The following is a 17,471-nucleotide window of genomic DNA, read 5'->3' on the forward strand; positions in this document are numbered from 1 at the left end:
CAGAAGAATAAATGGATAAGAATATATCATAAAATTAAAAAAAAAAACAAAAATAGTAAAGTAAGAGGGAACTGCATTATTAGATATTTAATATATTATAAGTAAAAAAATAATTTAAGTGGTCTATTTATATATCAAGAATAGAGAGAATAATCAGTAAAATATAATACATAGTCCAGAGGCAGTGCTAAGTACAAATGAGAAATTATATATGATAAAGGCAAAATTAAGATTCATCACTATTATTCATTCTACAAGCACTAGTCACAGGACATGTGACTAGTGCTTGTAACCTTGTAGTCATGAACACTCCTAGTTGCAAACATTAAAAAAAAAAAAAACAACAACAATTTAGAGCGCCTGTGTGGCTCAGCTCGTTAAGGATCTGCCTTTGGCTCAGGTCATGATCCCAGAGTCCTGGGACAGAACCCCAAGCTGGGCTCCCTGCACAGCGGGGAGTCTGCTTCTCCCTCTGTCCCTCCCCTGACTCATGCCCTCCTTCTCAAATAAATAAATAAAAACTTTAAAAAAACCCCTCAATTTAATAAGCTTTCTTGTGCTATATTAGGTAACATTATTAGGTAGCTTTTGGAATTTTCAGAGCTGAAAGAAAATAACTGCCAACATATAATTCTACACCTAGCAAAAGTATCCTTCAAAGAGGAGGTGAAATGAAGATATTTCCAGGTAAAAACTGAGAGGATTATTCACAAACATATTTGCACTAAAAAAAAAGTACTAAAGGGAGGTCTTTGGGCAAAGGCAAAATGATCCCAGATGGAAATAGAAAAATACAGGAATAAATGAAGAACCACAGGAGAGATAAATAGGTAGAAAAATATAGGGGGAAATTCTATAGAAAAACCAAATCAATGATGAGTTATTGGGTTTGAAATATATGCACAATTAAAAAGCATGAAAATAAGAGTTAAGGCATTGGTGAGGTAAATGGAGTTGAAATATTCTAAGGACCTAATACTGTCTGGGAGTGACAAAAGAATTGCATATAGATAGAAATGTTCCTTATTTTTAAAAAAAGATTATTCAGGTGAGACTTGATCCTGGGACCCCAGGATCACAACCAACAAAAGGCAGATACTCAACCACTGAGCCAGCCAGGTGCCCCTAGATACAAAGGTTCTAAACAAAATATTTGCAAACAGAATCTATCAATTTACACACACACACACACACACACACACATATATATATATATATCACTATCAAGCTACTTTTATTCTAGCAATGCAAGGTTTCTTCGATATTAAAATGCCAATCAATATAACTCATCACATTAACAGAATGAAGGAGAAAAACAATATGATTTTCTCGGAAAATGAAGAACATACAGTCAATAAAATTCAATACTTACATGTATAGAATAGAATAAAAGTAGAAATAGGAATAGAGAAAACTTTCTTTAAAATTTTTTTTTTAATTTATTTATTGTCAAGAGACAGAGAGAGAGGCAGAGGCATGAGCAGAGGGAGAAGCAGGCTCCCTGTGGGGAGCCTGATGCGGCACTCGATCCCAGGACCCAGGGATCACGACCTGAGCCAAAGGCAGATGCTCAACCACTGAGCCACCTAGGAGCCTGGAGAAAACTTCTTTAATTTGAAAATATGTGTCTTCAAAAAACCTACAGTTAAATCATAGTTAGTGGTGAAAGACTGAAAGCTTTCCCTCTGATCCCAGGAATGAGACAGATGCCTTCCATCATTATTTCCTGGAAATTCTAGGCAGAGAAAAAGGCAAACAAAAGAAATAAATATATAAAAATTTTAAACAAATTAACAAATACATCTTTTATGAGTTGTAAATGTCATGATTACATGTCTAGACAATCTAAACAAATCTGCAGAAATGCTATTAGAATTAGTGAATTTTGCAAGGTCACTAGATATAAGATCAATATATAAAATTCAAGATATATATTGATTATATACATATACATAGCAGCAAACAATTAGAAAATGACATTTTAAAAATATCACATCACTGAAAATAGTAAATAACTAGGAGGAAAATCTAATAAAAGATATGCAAGACTTTTATACAGGAAATTCTAAAACTTTATAAAAACCATAAAGCTAAAAAAAAAAAACCATAAATCTATATAACTAAACAAGAGATGTATCCTTTTCATGGATTGTAAAGCTCAATATAGTAAAGACATAGAATCTCCTAAATTCATCTATAGATTCAATGCAATTCCAAATAAAATAGCAGCAGACAATATTTACAACAAAATGAGGTGATAAAGGGTGGGAGACACAGAGATGTGCTCTTGAAGCGAAGCCTGGCTGCCCCAGCTATGAGAAGCTTTCAGCTATTTCAGGATCTGCCTCAGCTGCAGAGAGCTGCCTTGCCTGAAATCGCGCCTTTCCCAGGGCAGGCCATTTCCAACAGCTGAATGAGATGTGATATAAACTCGGTGCTGTTTGCACCCACTGTGGGTAGTATTTTCTCCAGGTGTCTGCTGGGTTGGTGGAGGCATTGCCTGACTCACACTGCAGTTGTAGCTACAACTCCTTCTGCCCCATCATTCCCTTCAACAATGTTGTTTCCTAACAAGCACTTTGCCCTCTAAATTCCATCATAATGGATGATTCTGGCAATCTGAGATATATTCACCAAAGAAAGGCATTCCTGTGAACTTAAAATATAAGTAAGCAGGGAAAACTACCAACTGTCATAATATCTGCATGGGATCTGCAACTTCAGTGGGGAAAGCAGAGGGAAGCAATGTAGTGTTTGATCTGAGAAGAGCAGATCTCCAAAGTTGCCTGTATTTCCTAAAAATTCTGATGGGCTAGGCTGCAATCCACGAAAATGATATATCCCCTCTGGGAGAGGTTTTGCCAAATCTAATAATGGTCTAGTGTGAGGGGCCATGGTAAGGTCTGAAGAAGATGAAGAAATATAGCCCTTGTTAATTCCCAAAACTGACCATGCAGGATTCCCTTCTTAGCTAGGGTCCCAGATGAGTATGACAAGGATAATAGATGAGGGGAAGAGTAGGTGTAGATAAAGGTGGGAGATGGGGACATACCCCAGGGAATATCAGACACTAAGCAGCTATAGTTTTGAACACAGAAAAAGCAACAGGAGAGGAGCTCTATGAAGTTAGAAAAGTTGCCCCAAATTATGCCTCCATATAAAAGTTTAGGAAAACTAATTTCATGTCATAAATAAGCCACATAAAATCCTGTGTAGAATTATAAGAAAAAAAATCACTGTTACAGACAAACCATTCCAGAAAAACAGTCAACAACAGATAAAAGCTGTAAACTCGGGATCCCTGGGTGGCGCAGCAGTTTAGCGCCTGCCTTTGGCCCAGGGCGCGATTCTGGAGACCCGGGATCGAATCCCACGTCGGGCTCCCGGTGCATGGAGCCTGCTTCTTCCTCTGCCTGTGTCTCTGCCTCTCTCTCTCTCTGTGACTATCATAAATAAATAAAAATTTTAAAAAGAAAAAAAAAAGCTGTAAACTCCTATTTCAATGTGAGCTAAAAGACATGAAGAAAATACAAGACATGACCCACTCACCACCAAAAAATCAGAATTAGAAAAAAAGATAGGATGTGATAGGACTCAGAAAGAATTAGAAGAAGAAATACCATACGATCCAGCAGTCCTGCTTTATTCATCCAAAAGAATTGAAATCAGAATCTTGAATTGCTATCTCCACTCTCAAATTTATTGCAGCATTATGTACAACAGCCAGGACATGGAAGCAACCTGAATGTTCATCGAAAGATGAATTAATAAAGAAGATGTAATATATAAATGCAGTGGAATATTATTCGGCCTTTAAAAAAGAAGGACATCCTGCCATTGGTAACAACATGAATGAATCCAGGGGACATAAGGCAAGTGAAGTAAGCCAGACATGGAAGGAAAATACTACATGGAACCACTAAAATGGGGAATCTGAAATAGTTAAACTCATAGAAGCAGAGAGTAAAATGGTGATTGCTAAGGCTGGGGTGGGGGGGGGAGGGAGAAATGGAGAGGTATTAGACAAAAGCTATGAAATTTCATTTATTCAAGATGAGTAAGTCCTGGAGATTTACTATAAAACAGACTGCCTAAATTTAATAATACTGTATTGTATACTTAAAGCTTTGTTAAGAGGTAGATCTGATGTGAAGTGCTCTTATCACAAAATAGGATAGATAGATAGATAGATAGATAGATAGATAGATAGATAGGGCAGGAAGAAACTTTTGGAGGTAATGGATATGTTTATGCCATAGATTGTGGCGATGATTTCACAGATATATAGTTCTCTCCATATTCAAGTTGTATCAATAAATATATACAGATTTTTCTATGTCAATCATACCTCAATAAAGTGGTTTCTAAAGGAAAAATTAGAAACTAAAAGAAAACAATAACTTCAGACATAAATACTGAACTTGAAAGAACACAGGGGTTAGCATTTTAGAAGAGCATTTAAATATTTTTTTTGTTTATCATGCACACGGTTACATGCTTATTCATGAACATGTAGACTTCCATTCTTAAGATATACACACAGAAAAATATCAGTGACAAATGATAGATTATGACATCATGAGTTAGAAAAAAAAATAAAGTTCCCTCACTCCAGAGGAAGAACGTTTAAGGTTATCCAGTCAGTCTTCCTGCCTTTCTTGCACACTGGAATACTCTCTTGCCCAACTTGCCAAGGACTTTATTGCCACTCTGACATGGGTTAGAATCTTGCTGAGTGATCTTGGACAGGTTATTCAACTTCTCTAGGCTTCATCTTCTTTAACTGTAGAAGTAGATAATATATATAATCTACCAATGGTTTAATGTATTAACTAATGTCTGCAAAGGATCTGGCACATAAGTCAGTGCTCAGTAAATATTAGCACCCTTTCTTATCACTCATGATTTGACCCTCCACTTTATCATATTTAATACGTATTGTCTTATATTATGCTCTGCTTGTTTCACATGTGTGATGCTAAGTTTAACGTGTCCACTTGGTGAGGTCACAGTATCCAGATATTTGCTCAAACATTATTCTAAATGTCTCTGTGAAGATTTTCTTAAAATAAGATTAAGATTTAGAATCAATAGCCTGATTAAAGTAGACTCCCTCCAGAATGTGGATGGGCTCATCCAACTCATCCAATCAGTCGAAGGCCTTAATTTTAAAAAGGCTGACCCTCCCCACCCCGGGAAAAGGGAAATCTGCCAGCAGATGGCCTTCAGACTCAAGTTGCAACTCTTCCCTGGGTCTCCAGCTACCAGGCCCATCCTGCAGAATTTGGACTGGCTGGCCTCCACAATCATCTGAGTCAATTCCTCAAAATAAAAGTCTATGTATACATACTCTATCAGTTCTGTTTCTCTAGAGAACTCTAACATAGCACGCAATGTGTAATTATTTAGTGCTTTGTTAATAACAAAGCCTTTAAAGGTGGGAACTGCTTACTTTTAAATGTTTCTTATAATTCCTACCTAAATGCAGCATCTACCGCATGATAAGTTTTTGCTAACTGCTTATAAAATGAATGATTGAATGCACATGTGAATACTGTAGAGGGAATCTAAGGGGAGAAGGCTTTCATTTAATTTAAGATGTTTTATACATACAAAGTTTACACAAGCCTTGGGAATTAAAACTTCTTTTAATTTGTTACTAAACAGATAAAATCTGTGGCTCTATGACAAGTATAACGGGGAGACATAGTTCATGAGTTGGGATGTTGGCAGATGATAGGTACTTTGAAGACTCGTATTGGAAATAGAATATGTAGCAAATATGGAAGTAGTTCTGTGTGATCGCCAGCCATGGACCCCTTGAAAGATGCTCTAAAACTAACCAAATAAAATGGGGATACAATATTATCTGTTTATCTATCATCATTTTTAAGTGACCAGAGGCAAAAAATGAGAAAATCAGAGGGGCAAGAGAAAAAGGCCACTTCAGGGCACCTGGGTGGCTCAGCGGTTGAGCATCTTCCTTCTGCTCAGGTCATGATCCTGGAGTCCTGGGATCGGGTCCCATGTCGAGCTCCCTGCATGGAGCCTGCTCCTCCCTCCGCCTGTGTCTCTGTCTCTCTCTGTATGTCTTCCATGAATAGATAAATAAAATATTTTTTTTAAAAAGGCCATTTCTTGCACTGAATTTCCAATTTGAATAAAAAATTGAGTTTAAAATCTGTTACAAAGGATCAAAGTGACCATATTACAAAACTAGAAGGAATAAAAATGAGGTTTAGAAGCAGCAGACAGGAACCTGGCTCAAAAAGCAAGCTGAAGCTGTTTGTCACTGAAGAGCTTTGGAGAAACGAATCAAAACACAGTAAAAACTGAAAGTTTTCAGCAATGATGAGAAAGAGACAATGATCCAGAAACTCAATGTCATCCAAAAAGAGACTGATGGTCTATGAAAGAATCTCTGAAATGTCTTTTGTCCCACTCGAGGCCAAATGCTATGCCCCAAAGCCACCCCCTTTCCCTTACCTACCTCATCTCATGAATCAAACCACACTTGCTTATGAGTGGGAGGCTTGGGGAGACAGTGATGCTTTCAAATTGAATACATTTGATGCATTCTCCAGTGATGGCCCTCTGTGGCTCTAACAAAGGCCGTTCAGATTCTAGAGGCTGGGACTTTTGTAGGGGCAAACAGCTGAGAGAGGAGAGAAGCAGGCTTTGTGCCAAGCCTTAAACTAAGCACTCCATATAGAGTGAGAATCTGAATTGGAGTGGTCTTATCTTTTACTTATGTGAAGACCTGCTTTCTTTTCCTCTCTTCTCATTCTCTCTATCCCTCTTGTCTTCCTCTCTTCCTTCCAAAAAACAGTTAATTAGTTGGTACTATGTTCCCAGTGCTGTTTATAGGTGCAGAGATGCATCAATAACCAAGATAAAGTACCTGTACTCATGAAACATGAGTTCTAGTGGGGGAGAAACATGTATAGCATATAGATAATTTCAGACAGTGACAAGAGCTAGATAGAGAGGTACTGAAAGGATTGGGCTGGAAGTCCTCACATCTAAGTTGAAATCTGAATGATTAGAAGGAGGCAGCATACAGAATTCTATGGGAATATGATTCCAGATAGAGGGGACAGAGTCAAGAATGTGGTGTGTTTGAGGGATGAAAAGAAGATCAAAGTATCAGGAGCACAGAGGGTGAGGTAATAATGGCAAGAGATTAGGTAGGAGAGGATTGCAGAGGTCATATCACATGTGCTTTGGAGGCCAAGGTAAAGAGTTTGGATTTTATTCTAATTGTCAAGGGAAGCCATTGGCAGGTTTTAAGCAGGAGAGTGATGTGATCTGATTTATGCATTCCATATATCTTTGACCTTTTCACTTGAACCCTGGCTAGTAATTTTGAGCCTAACAGTGCCATTAGAAAGCCTCAAATTACTAGCTCTAAATCAAATTGATCAGAAGTGCTGTCACCCTTAGTAGAGAGTAGAAGTCAACATAGGAATCAACCCAATTTAAAAATGAGCAAAGGATTTGAATGGCATTTCATAAAAGAACATATATCAATGGCCGTTAAGCACATAAATAGATGTTCAACATCATTAGTCAGGAAAATGCAAATTAAAATCGCAGTGAAGCGTCACTCTACACACACTAGAAGGGCTAACATTAGAGGCAACAATACTGAGTACCGGGAAGGATGTGAAGTAACCGGAAGTCTCATACAGTGCTGATGGGACTGCATAATGGTACAGCCACTTGGGAAAATAGTTTAGCAATTTCTTATATTTCACTTTGCTATATGATTAAAAAATCCACTCCTAACTATTTACCCAAGAAAAATGAAAGCATATGTCCACACAAAGACTTGTACAGAAATGTTCATAGCAGCTTTATTCATAATAGCCAAAACCTGAAAACAATCCAAATATCCATCAACAGGTGAATGAATAAACAAATCATGACATATTCATGCAGTGAAACTCTCCTCAGCAGTACGGAGGGATGAACTACTTCTACAAACAAGCATGGATGAATTTGAAAAATATTTGTTTAATAAATAAAACATTGTTTAATAAAAGCCAGAGGAAAAGACTATATCTAATGTGGGATTCCACTTATATGAAATACAAGAACAGACAATAATCCACATTGACAGGAAGGAGATCAGTGGTTGCCCAGGGCTTGAGGTGAGACCATAAAAGCCTTGAGGAAATTTTGGGAGATGAAGAAATTGTCCTATATTTTGACTATGGTGATGATTACACTTGTGTAAACTCATCAAACCATATATTTAAAATGGGTGCATTTTATTTATGTGAATATAAAAACAGCAGGAAATACTTGCAGTATATTCCCATGAGGGAGCCCTTACCTCTCAGAAAAGCTTGTAACCCCAGGCTCAGTCAAGCCTTGTGTGTTGTCAATTCAGAGACACACCTACCTTCTTTCTTTCCTTCCTTTTACCCTTCCAACTCCAAGCAACCCCAAGGCTTACTCTGTTCTCCATCCTGATCCTTGAATCTTTGGTCACAGAATTTTCCTGCCTTGTCATACAATTTACATCACTGGGCTCCATTAGGGTGACCCAGAGATCTCATCTTCCAGGAGCTATGGATCAAGTTGGTATAATCAGCAATTCTTTTGGGAATATTGGCTAATTCACCCTCTTACACCCTACTGATAGGCTCATTTCCTATCAGGTTTTTTTGAAAGACTTCTAGGATTAATCCATTCTCTTTCTTAATCTAGTTGCTATGTTTTTCTGGAACTATTCAGATTATTATAACTCCCTGTACTCATCATTTATTCCTTACATTGATAGAAATACATGTGTATGCTTTGCAGACAGATATATCCTTCACAGAGGAAACAGAACTCTCATAGATGCCAACAGTTAAATGTGCTATTGCAGAAAATAAAGAGAAGACTTTTTCTCTATCAGCACCCTAACTGTGGGGTGCCTAAAATTGGGTCTACCACTTGAGTAAGTGGCTGAGTTAAATATTTTGACTTGAATTTCATAACTTGTCACAGTGATCCCATTGGCAGTAGAGTGGTGGGTTGCCAAGAAGGCAATTAATTATCTCTCTGTCTCCCTGTGTATTTAAATTTCGTTCCCTCTTCCTAAAGGAGGTGATGCTACGGCTTACAACTAGTATGCTCTTGCAGAGCTCTCCACACCAATTAGAAGGGTTCTGTGTTATGACACTCTTTGATAGGATGTTATGACACTCGTTGATAGAAAGCCGCTGTCCCATAGAAGCGGAAACTTCATCAAAAGCACCGAGAATCAAGGGTGTACTCTAGATACCCCGAATGGGAGGGGACTGTGCTCACTGGGTCTATCAAACAAAGCTCCTCCCATATAGGTCTTTCCATGCAGTCCAGCTGGTTCCCTACATTCATCTTCTAGCCCCACCCTATTAAATGCTCAATTGAGGGGGAGGCCTGTAACCTAGCATTTCTTAAGTCACTACTTGGGACTCTCATGTGTTTATTGAAAACTCTGAAAGCCCTTTTTTGTGAAAGGTGAAATTGTCTGTAGCACAGCAGTGGGCAAAGGGGTTGGGAGCTAATTCTTGATGAGAGTCATGCTTTTCACTGGAAAAAAGTGAGAGTCATTGCCATAAACTATACTATGGCACTTCTTCAAATCACGAATTTTAACATCTCCAACTCTAATTTCCCTGTAGAAAAGCTTGCCTATGGTCTCACAGCAAATTTCCCTGTCTGGAAAATGGGAAATATAATCTTGGAGACAGATGTGAGATCAAATTGATATTTACCTGGCACCCGAGATTCTTTTTTTTTTTTTTAATTTTTATTTATTTATGATAGTCACAGAGAGAGAGAGAGAGAGACAGACAGAGAGACAGAGAGAGAGAGAGGCAGAGACACAGGCAGAGGGAGAAGCAGGCTCCATGCACCGGGAGCCCTACGTGGGATTCGATCCCGGGTCTTCAGGATCGCGCCCTGGGCCAAAGGCAGGCGCCAAACTGCTGCGCCACCCAGGGATCCCCCCGAGATTCTTAGATACTCTTACATTCCAATTATTGGGTCAAGAATTGCATAGATAACTCGATTCATGAGTTGTTTCAGTCCCATTTCTTCTTTAGCTTTAACTAGAGCCAATTCAAACAATAAATGATAACAAACCAAATGACATAAGATTAGGGGTTCAAAATGTACTGCTTTTTCCTGTTCCTGAAACTCTTCTGATCCAGGCATTGAAAACAACATACAGAACCTCTCCTTAGGTAGGTGTCAAGTTTTACTAGAAGATATACATTTAATTCAACTGCCTAGAGTCCTGTTTGGCTGGACAATTCCTGACATTGATGTACCCATTCTCATCAGTACTTTTGAATCCAAATAGATTCTAATTAGACCTGTGGTGAAGGATTATGTTGAATTGGATGATAGCTTTCGAAAGTGAGTAAAAATGTTTATGTTAATGGTGGTGTCCAATTGCTCACTTTCATCTTGGAAAGTCTTCCAGTTTTTATTCAGAGAAGAAGAGTTCTGGTATGTTTACCCATGGTACTTCCTAATCCTTAGATTCTGGCAAAGATTACCCTTTTATATTTTTATCCATCAAAACCTAGCAGTCATTACTATACTGGTAGGCTTTTCTTTTTTCTTTTCTTTTTTGCCTAATGTTTGAAGTGTGAGATACATCAGAAAGTGATGAAGCAATGGAGTAGAGCTAGACTATGAGTCAAGAAGCCTGGATTCTAGTATATGCTTTGTTATTCACTAGCTGTATAATCTTGGGCAGATCATTTATTCTATGTCTTAGTTTCCTCATATGTTAAATTGAGGTGATGATGACTACTTTAAATGGGTAAAACTGCATGGAATAAGTTAAAATAGATCCAGGCATAGACTAGATGCTGAATAAATCTTTGTTAATTATATATCCAAAAAAATTAATGTCTGTAGCTCCCAGTTTTCACAGGCTCTACAGTAGCTCTAAGGGTTAAACATATGTTTGCATTTCTTAGAACCAACAAAAAGCAGAAATTGAGGAACATTATGATAAAAAGATATTAGCAATAAATTCTGCAATAGGCATTTGTTTTTAATCCTTCGATGTTTTCAAAGATACTGGCATTTACATACATATTAGGGTTAAGATAGGAATAAAGGAAATGATACTAAAATAGGTGAGGCATATTCCTGCCTTCTGAAGGCTTTGGCCCATCTATCATCAACATAAGAAATCTTTTTTTTTTTTTTTTAAGATTTTATTTATTTATCCATGACAGACACAGAGAGATGCAGAGACACGAGCAGAGTGGGGAAGCAGGCTCCATGCAGGGAGCCCAACCTGGGACTTGATCCCGGGTCTCCAGGATCACGCCTTGGGCTGAAGGCAGCGCCAAACTGCTGAGCCACCCTGGGCTGCCCAACATAAGAAATCTTTAATACTGATGCATTAGTTCTCTACTACATGAACTTCTCAATTTCAGAAGAGAATTTTTAATTTATTTGAGATTGCTTGAAATTTGTTTGAAATCTGTTAAGAGTTAAAAAATTATAGTATTACAGAACTTTCTACTTGAAGTGAGAGTTAGTAGCTTAATCTAAAGTCATTTCTGTCATTTTTCCAGCTACTTCTCCATTGAAATTCCCCCTTAATCATTACCTGTACTCTTATCAAGAGCTGAAGTTAAAAAAAAAAAAAAGAGCTGAAGTTAATCTCAGTCTGTGTGTGTGTGTGTGTGTGTGTGTGTGTGTGTGTGTGTGTGTGTGTTCTCCTTATTTGGTTACTTTATTAGTTATGATGCAGGCTAAGTTTCTATAACAAAGAGACCCAGAGTAGCAATAGCTCTGTCCCATGAGGTCATTCAAAGACCTGGGCTAGTAAGTCACCTCTGTCATACAGAACATGTGGCTTCCATGTTAAGCATCCAAGGTACCCACCTCAATTAGTGATTTTTCAGTCAGGGGAGTAGGAATAGAGGAGGTCTGTAGCAAGCAGCTTTATCATTAAGGAGGTAACTTGCAAGGTGCATATATCACTTATTCTCACATCTCATTGGCCAGAACTTAGTTATGTTGCTACTTCTAATTGTGAGGCTGGGAAATGTACTATCTAGATGGGTGGCAGGAGAAGAGTCTATTATTTATGTTGTTTATTTAAAAAAATTTTTTTTTTAGTAATCTCTGCACCCAGTGTGGGGCTCAAACTCATGATCCCAAGATCAAGAGTTGCATGCTTTTCTGACTGAGCCAGTCAGACACCTCTGAGATTCTATTATTTAAAAGAAGAAAGAGACAATGCACACTGACTAATAACTATCAGTCTTTGCCATATTCACTTATTCTTCCATCAATTTTATTTTTTTATTTTTATTTTTTTAAAAATTGCCCCACAAGGGGAATTTTATTGATAGCACTAGTTTATTTCCCTCTTAAAAAGACCAACTGCAACCAAATGAACATAATGTCAATATTTTATTTTTTTTTAAGATTGTATTTATTTATTCATGAGACACACACAGAGAGAGAGAGAGAGAGAGAGAGAGAGAGAGAAAGGCAGAGACACAGGCAGAGGGAGAAGCAGGCTCCATGCAGGGAGCCTTACATGGGATTCCATCCTGGGTCTCCAGGATCACGCCCTGGGCTGAAGGTGGCACTAAACCACTGAGCCACCGGGCTGCCCTAATGTCAAGATTTTACTGTCTTCATAACAAAATATGAATCTTAGAATTGGATTACTTGGCCCTTTCTCTTCTTATCTCCTCCCAGTTCAAAATGCTTGCATCTCTTAATAGCCAGCATTCTCTTAGATCTGCACTTGGGCTCCACACATTCCAGCCTCAGCGCAATCTTCTTTGTAGTTTTAGCCTTTTTCCGGAAAATCGGCTTAGTCTGCCCACCATAGCCACTCTGCTTCCTGTCATAACGCCGCTTTCCCTGGGCATAAAGAGAATCTTTGCCTTTCTTGTACTGTGTCACTTTGTGGGGTTGGTGCTTACCACACTTCTTGCAGAGAGTCCGGCGGTTTTTAGGAACATTCACCATCTTTGCAAGAGCACTATGGGCACGGAAAGCTCTTCCATCAATTTTAATTCATATGTGACCACTGGTCTTTTATTCACACTCTCACTGGCTAAATAGGGATATGACTGATAATTCCTGCAGGCTGCTGTTGAACCAGGACAAGAATACGAGAATGTTACTGATCTTTGGAATTAGTTTCTCTACCTATTATCTATCTATCATCTATCTATCTATCTATCTATCTATCTATCTATCTATCTATCTATCTAACTATCTATCATCTATCTATCTATCTATCTATCTATCATCTATCTATCTATCATCTATCTATCTATCTATCTATCTGGCAATCTATCTATCCTCTATCTCATCTGTTTGATTTGTTCTGTTTGCCTCAGACTCTGATATAAGTTTGAACCTCTTGGTTTTGGGTAGATTCAATTTAGTCAAGGAATCTATAGATATTTTATTGGGAAAGTAACTGCATGTTAATGAATGAGTAGGAGTTAAATAAGAGTAGAAATAATTATAAAGCACCTGTCAAAAGTGAAGTGCTATAGAAATGCTAAATAATGACACTAATAAAAAACTGATTGTCGTGACTCCAAAGGAAGTGTTAAGTTGGAGTGTTTTGACGTGTATGGCATTTGAATGATCTAAATAGGTGTTTAGACACACATGAGAGACTGTTCTAGCCACTCAAGGGAAACAAGAGTCTGTTCTACCCACTCAATATTTTGCTGCTTCCGTGAGAATTTTATCATCTTTAAATATTATTTTAAAAGTAAGGATTGTGATGTCTTATTAAATTCATATAAAGGAAGGACATTGTCTACCAAAAATGTGACATTTTACTCAGATTGCCTTGCTCTGTACCTTCAGTTCCTGGAGTCTCTGCCTCTGATAGAATCCACTGCTCCTGAACCTGTGTGTTGACCAGGCACACAAGAGTTAGGACTGCGTATCAGTACTGAGCTCTTGGTAGAGTCAGAGCTTTGGATTAGGCAACTTTCTTGTTTTAAAACATATCTGTAAATATGTCAACAAGAGCAAAAAAGCAATTTAAAAAAATAAAGACAAATCTTTACATACTTATTAAGTATAGGAGGCCACATCAAAACAAAAATGTGGTGATTTGAATGTTAAGGGAAAGAAAAATGAATGGATTATATTGCTTATAAGTATTAGTTGTTTTAAGATAAGAAAAGATAGATTGAATTGTAAACCTCTGAATGTTTGAGATATCCTCAAGCTCCAACACTATCAGTACCCATACACACTTTGATTTAAAATGTTAATTTTAGGAGCACCTGGCTGGCTTAGTTGGTAGAGCATGTGGCTCTTGAGCTTGGGGTTGTGAGTCTGAGCCCCATGGTATAGAGATTACTTAAAAATAAAATCTTTTTAAAAATATTAATTCTGAAGTATTATTTAGCTTCTCACATGGGGCACAAAAACAAACAAAACAAAACAAATAATTAAGTATTATTTAGCAAAGTGGTGAAACCTCTGGCTCTGGACCTGCTTAAGAGGGTTGTGAGAATTAAATGAGGTAATGCATGTGAGGTGCTTGGTTTAGTGCCTAGGATATGGGAAATACTCAATGTTTTCCCCTTTTTCAGAGCAGTTCTTCCAGTGCTTTGTGTTCTTCAAAGTGGGTTCTCAATTGTACATGGTGGTACAGGGTATACTATCAGAATAAATGAAAGAAAAAACCCCAAACTGATAATCTAACTTTCTGACTTTCTGGTAAGTGCTTAGTAAGAACACCTACTTTCAGATTTGTTATAATATATTTTTTGAAGACATATTTGTTTGAGAGGGAGAGAGCAGGGGGAGGGGCAGAGGGACGGAGAGAAAGAGAGAGAATCACGATCAGACTTCCCCCCCTGAGTGCGGAGCCCAATGGGGGCTTAATTTCATGACCCTGAGATTATGACCTGAGCTGAAATCAAGAGTCAGATGCCCAACCGACTGAACCATCCGGTGCCTCTAGATACATTACGATAGATTCCAATGAATACATCCGGGTGTTTTTTCTTTTCTCCTATTTAACCTCCTAATAAAGTAAACAGATGGAGACAACAGGGGTCACAGGTGAAGAAAACTGGCACTATAATGATTAATTTCCTCTCCCAAAGAACATTTGGATATTTTCCTGGTATCCCAACTGGTTACTTGCAGTTTTTACAGGGAGGCCTGAGGGCTAACGAGGGTGCAGGAGAGGGAGTAGTTGTATCTGCTGCTCCCTCAAAATCTCCTGTAGTAGTCACAATATGGGTGATAAGGAAAACTCCAAATTGTCACTCTAAGAAGCCCTATCCCATGGCCTGCAGTGCTGGAAATCCCCACAGTCCTGTGAACACTTCAAGGGCAGGAATATATCTTACTAGATTTTGTTTCTCCTGCATCCAACACTGGCATACAGCTAGTGCTTAATAGTGGTTTATTAATCAAATACCTCAAAGTAAAAAAAAACCTCTTTATAATTTTGTGTTAGATTTAATTTTATTTAGATCTTGCTAATGCTAAGAGATTATATTATATTCGTCTACTTTGTACTAAATAATTTTATGAACAAAGACAAGGTTTATATTTACTAAGGAAACTTTTAAAAAAGCAACCCATGAAAAATCTTCTTTAAAAATTAATTATGGTGATCCTTGGGTAGCTCAGCGGTTTAGCACCTGCCTTTGGCCCAGGGCATGATCCTGGAGTCCCGGGATTGAGTCCTGCATCAGGCTCCCCGCATGGAGCCTACTTCTCCCTCTGCATGTGTCTCTGCCTTTCTCTCTCTGTGTGTGTCTCTCATGAATAAATAAATAAATAATATTTTTTTAAAAAAGAAAATTAATGAATCCTTGCCTGCTATATGCTTTGTAAATCTCTTTCCTCCTAAAGTAAAAAAGAAGCACGAATCCAAAATAAAATGCTATGGAACAAGCATAACAGCCTGAGGGGACTGAAGTCATCCCTTCATCACTTTAAAATGTAGATCTGTCTACTTAGCACTTAGTTTTTTCAGGGGATGCCTCCACCAAATGTTAAATTAAAACATCTCTATGGGCAATTGAAAAGGCAGATATGAAAGCACTATAGACTCTTCAGAATGGAAGTGTTATATTTCACTACTCTATTATTGTTTGAGAGTGGAATGCTTAATTCCTTGTTGGAGCCTATTCTCTGAGGTAAAAATTTTATTTTTTAAAATTATTTTTATTAGAGAGAGAGAGAGAGAGAGAGAGAGAGAGAGAGAAGGTGAGAAGAGCAAAGGAAGAAACAGAGATAGAATCTTAAGCAGGCTCCACACCCAACGTGGAGCCTCATGTGGGGCTCCATCTCACAACCCTGAGATCATGACCTGAACTGAAATCAAGAGTTGGACACTTAACAGACTGAGCCACCCAGGCACCCCTCTTGTGGTAAAAATTTTAATGCTTTTTCCTTGGGGTAGAGGTGAAGGCAGTGGGGAAAGGGGCTCAAATTTGGGGGTTTCTTTCAGAAGTTGTGCATAGGGGGTTCTCAGAGCAACTATCTGTTCTTGTTGGCTGTGGAAATCAGGGTGGTCATTAGCCTTTTTGTGCAGTTATCCCTGAGCCAGGGCATGGGCCCAAGAAGGAATTAGACACAATCTACAGGATGCGGCTCACTCGGTGGGTTCTCCAAGAGAGTACTTGGACCTACCTCTTGACCCACCTTTATCTTTCAACAAAAGGAGGAAAGTGAGTTCCTTCCGGATCTTGTTGAGATGCTCCTTGGTGCTGGGCTCAGGCAGGATACAGCCGCTGAAGTGTAGTACATTTTAAAAACTCTTTCTGGGAAATGAAAACATAATTTTGAAGTAGTCTGTAATATTGAAATGCAGCACTTTGATTCTTTTCGAAGCAAGTCTTGCTTTAGGCTCACTGGGTGCAGAAGGGTCCTCAAGGCGAAGAGGCTCAGAGACAGCAGGAATGGGATCTTAAGAAAGGTATCACTCATTTTCTGAAACAAATTGCTCTAATTAAAAAAAAAAAAGTGTCACGTTAGCAAGAGTAGCTCAATTGGTAATGTGACAGTGGGAATAGGTTGTAAAAAGCCTCCATAGAAATATCTGGTCTACTGATTTGTAATTTGCTGTTTTGAGTTGTGAAGGAAGGGATTGGAAATTGATAGCTAGTGGTCTCTAACACTTCTGGCCATTCCCTACTCCTTTCACTCTGCTCTCTCAAGAATAGAGACCTTGGAAAAATTTCTCCTCCATCTTCCTTTCCATTTTCCTGTCTGAATATTTGGCTGCAATAGGGAGAGATGGTTTAAGACAATATTTTTTTCAATTTATGTCTATTTTAGCCATTACCCACAAATTCCTGTAAAAGTTTGAACACTTGGTGATTTATTAATTTGTGCATTTGTAAGAAATTATGTGCTCTTAATACTGAAAGAGCACTAACAAAAGGAAAAAAATAACATTTGTTGAAATACATACAATATTTGAGATCTGTGTCTACCTAGAA

General features: G+C 38.1%; 1 protein-coding gene across 1 annotated transcript; it reads right to left on the bottom strand.

Moving 5' to 3' along the window:
- Positions 1 to 12,675: 12,675 nt before the first annotated feature.
- On the bottom strand, positions 12,676 to 12,996 carry LOC112935355 (large ribosomal subunit protein eL42-like). The gene has a single exon (XM_026019065.2). The coding sequence runs from the start codon at positions 12,994 to 12,996 to the stop codon at positions 12,676 to 12,678; it is 321 nt and encodes a 106-aa protein (XP_025874850.1).
- Between the last annotated feature and the right edge of the window lie 4,475 nt (positions 12,997 to 17,471).

Source organism: Vulpes vulpes, chromosome 6 (genome assembly GCF_048418805.1).
Source record: "Vulpes vulpes isolate BD-2025 chromosome 6, VulVul3, whole genome shotgun sequence".
Lineage (NCBI taxonomy): Eukaryota > Metazoa > Chordata > Mammalia > Carnivora > Canidae > Vulpes > Vulpes vulpes.

Bases quoted from the DNA above. Each gene is read 5' to 3' on its own strand.
- LOC112935355 (XM_026019065.2), bottom strand. From the start codon at position 12,996: ATGGTGAATGTTCCTAAAAACCGCCGGACTCTCTGCAAGAAGTGTGGT.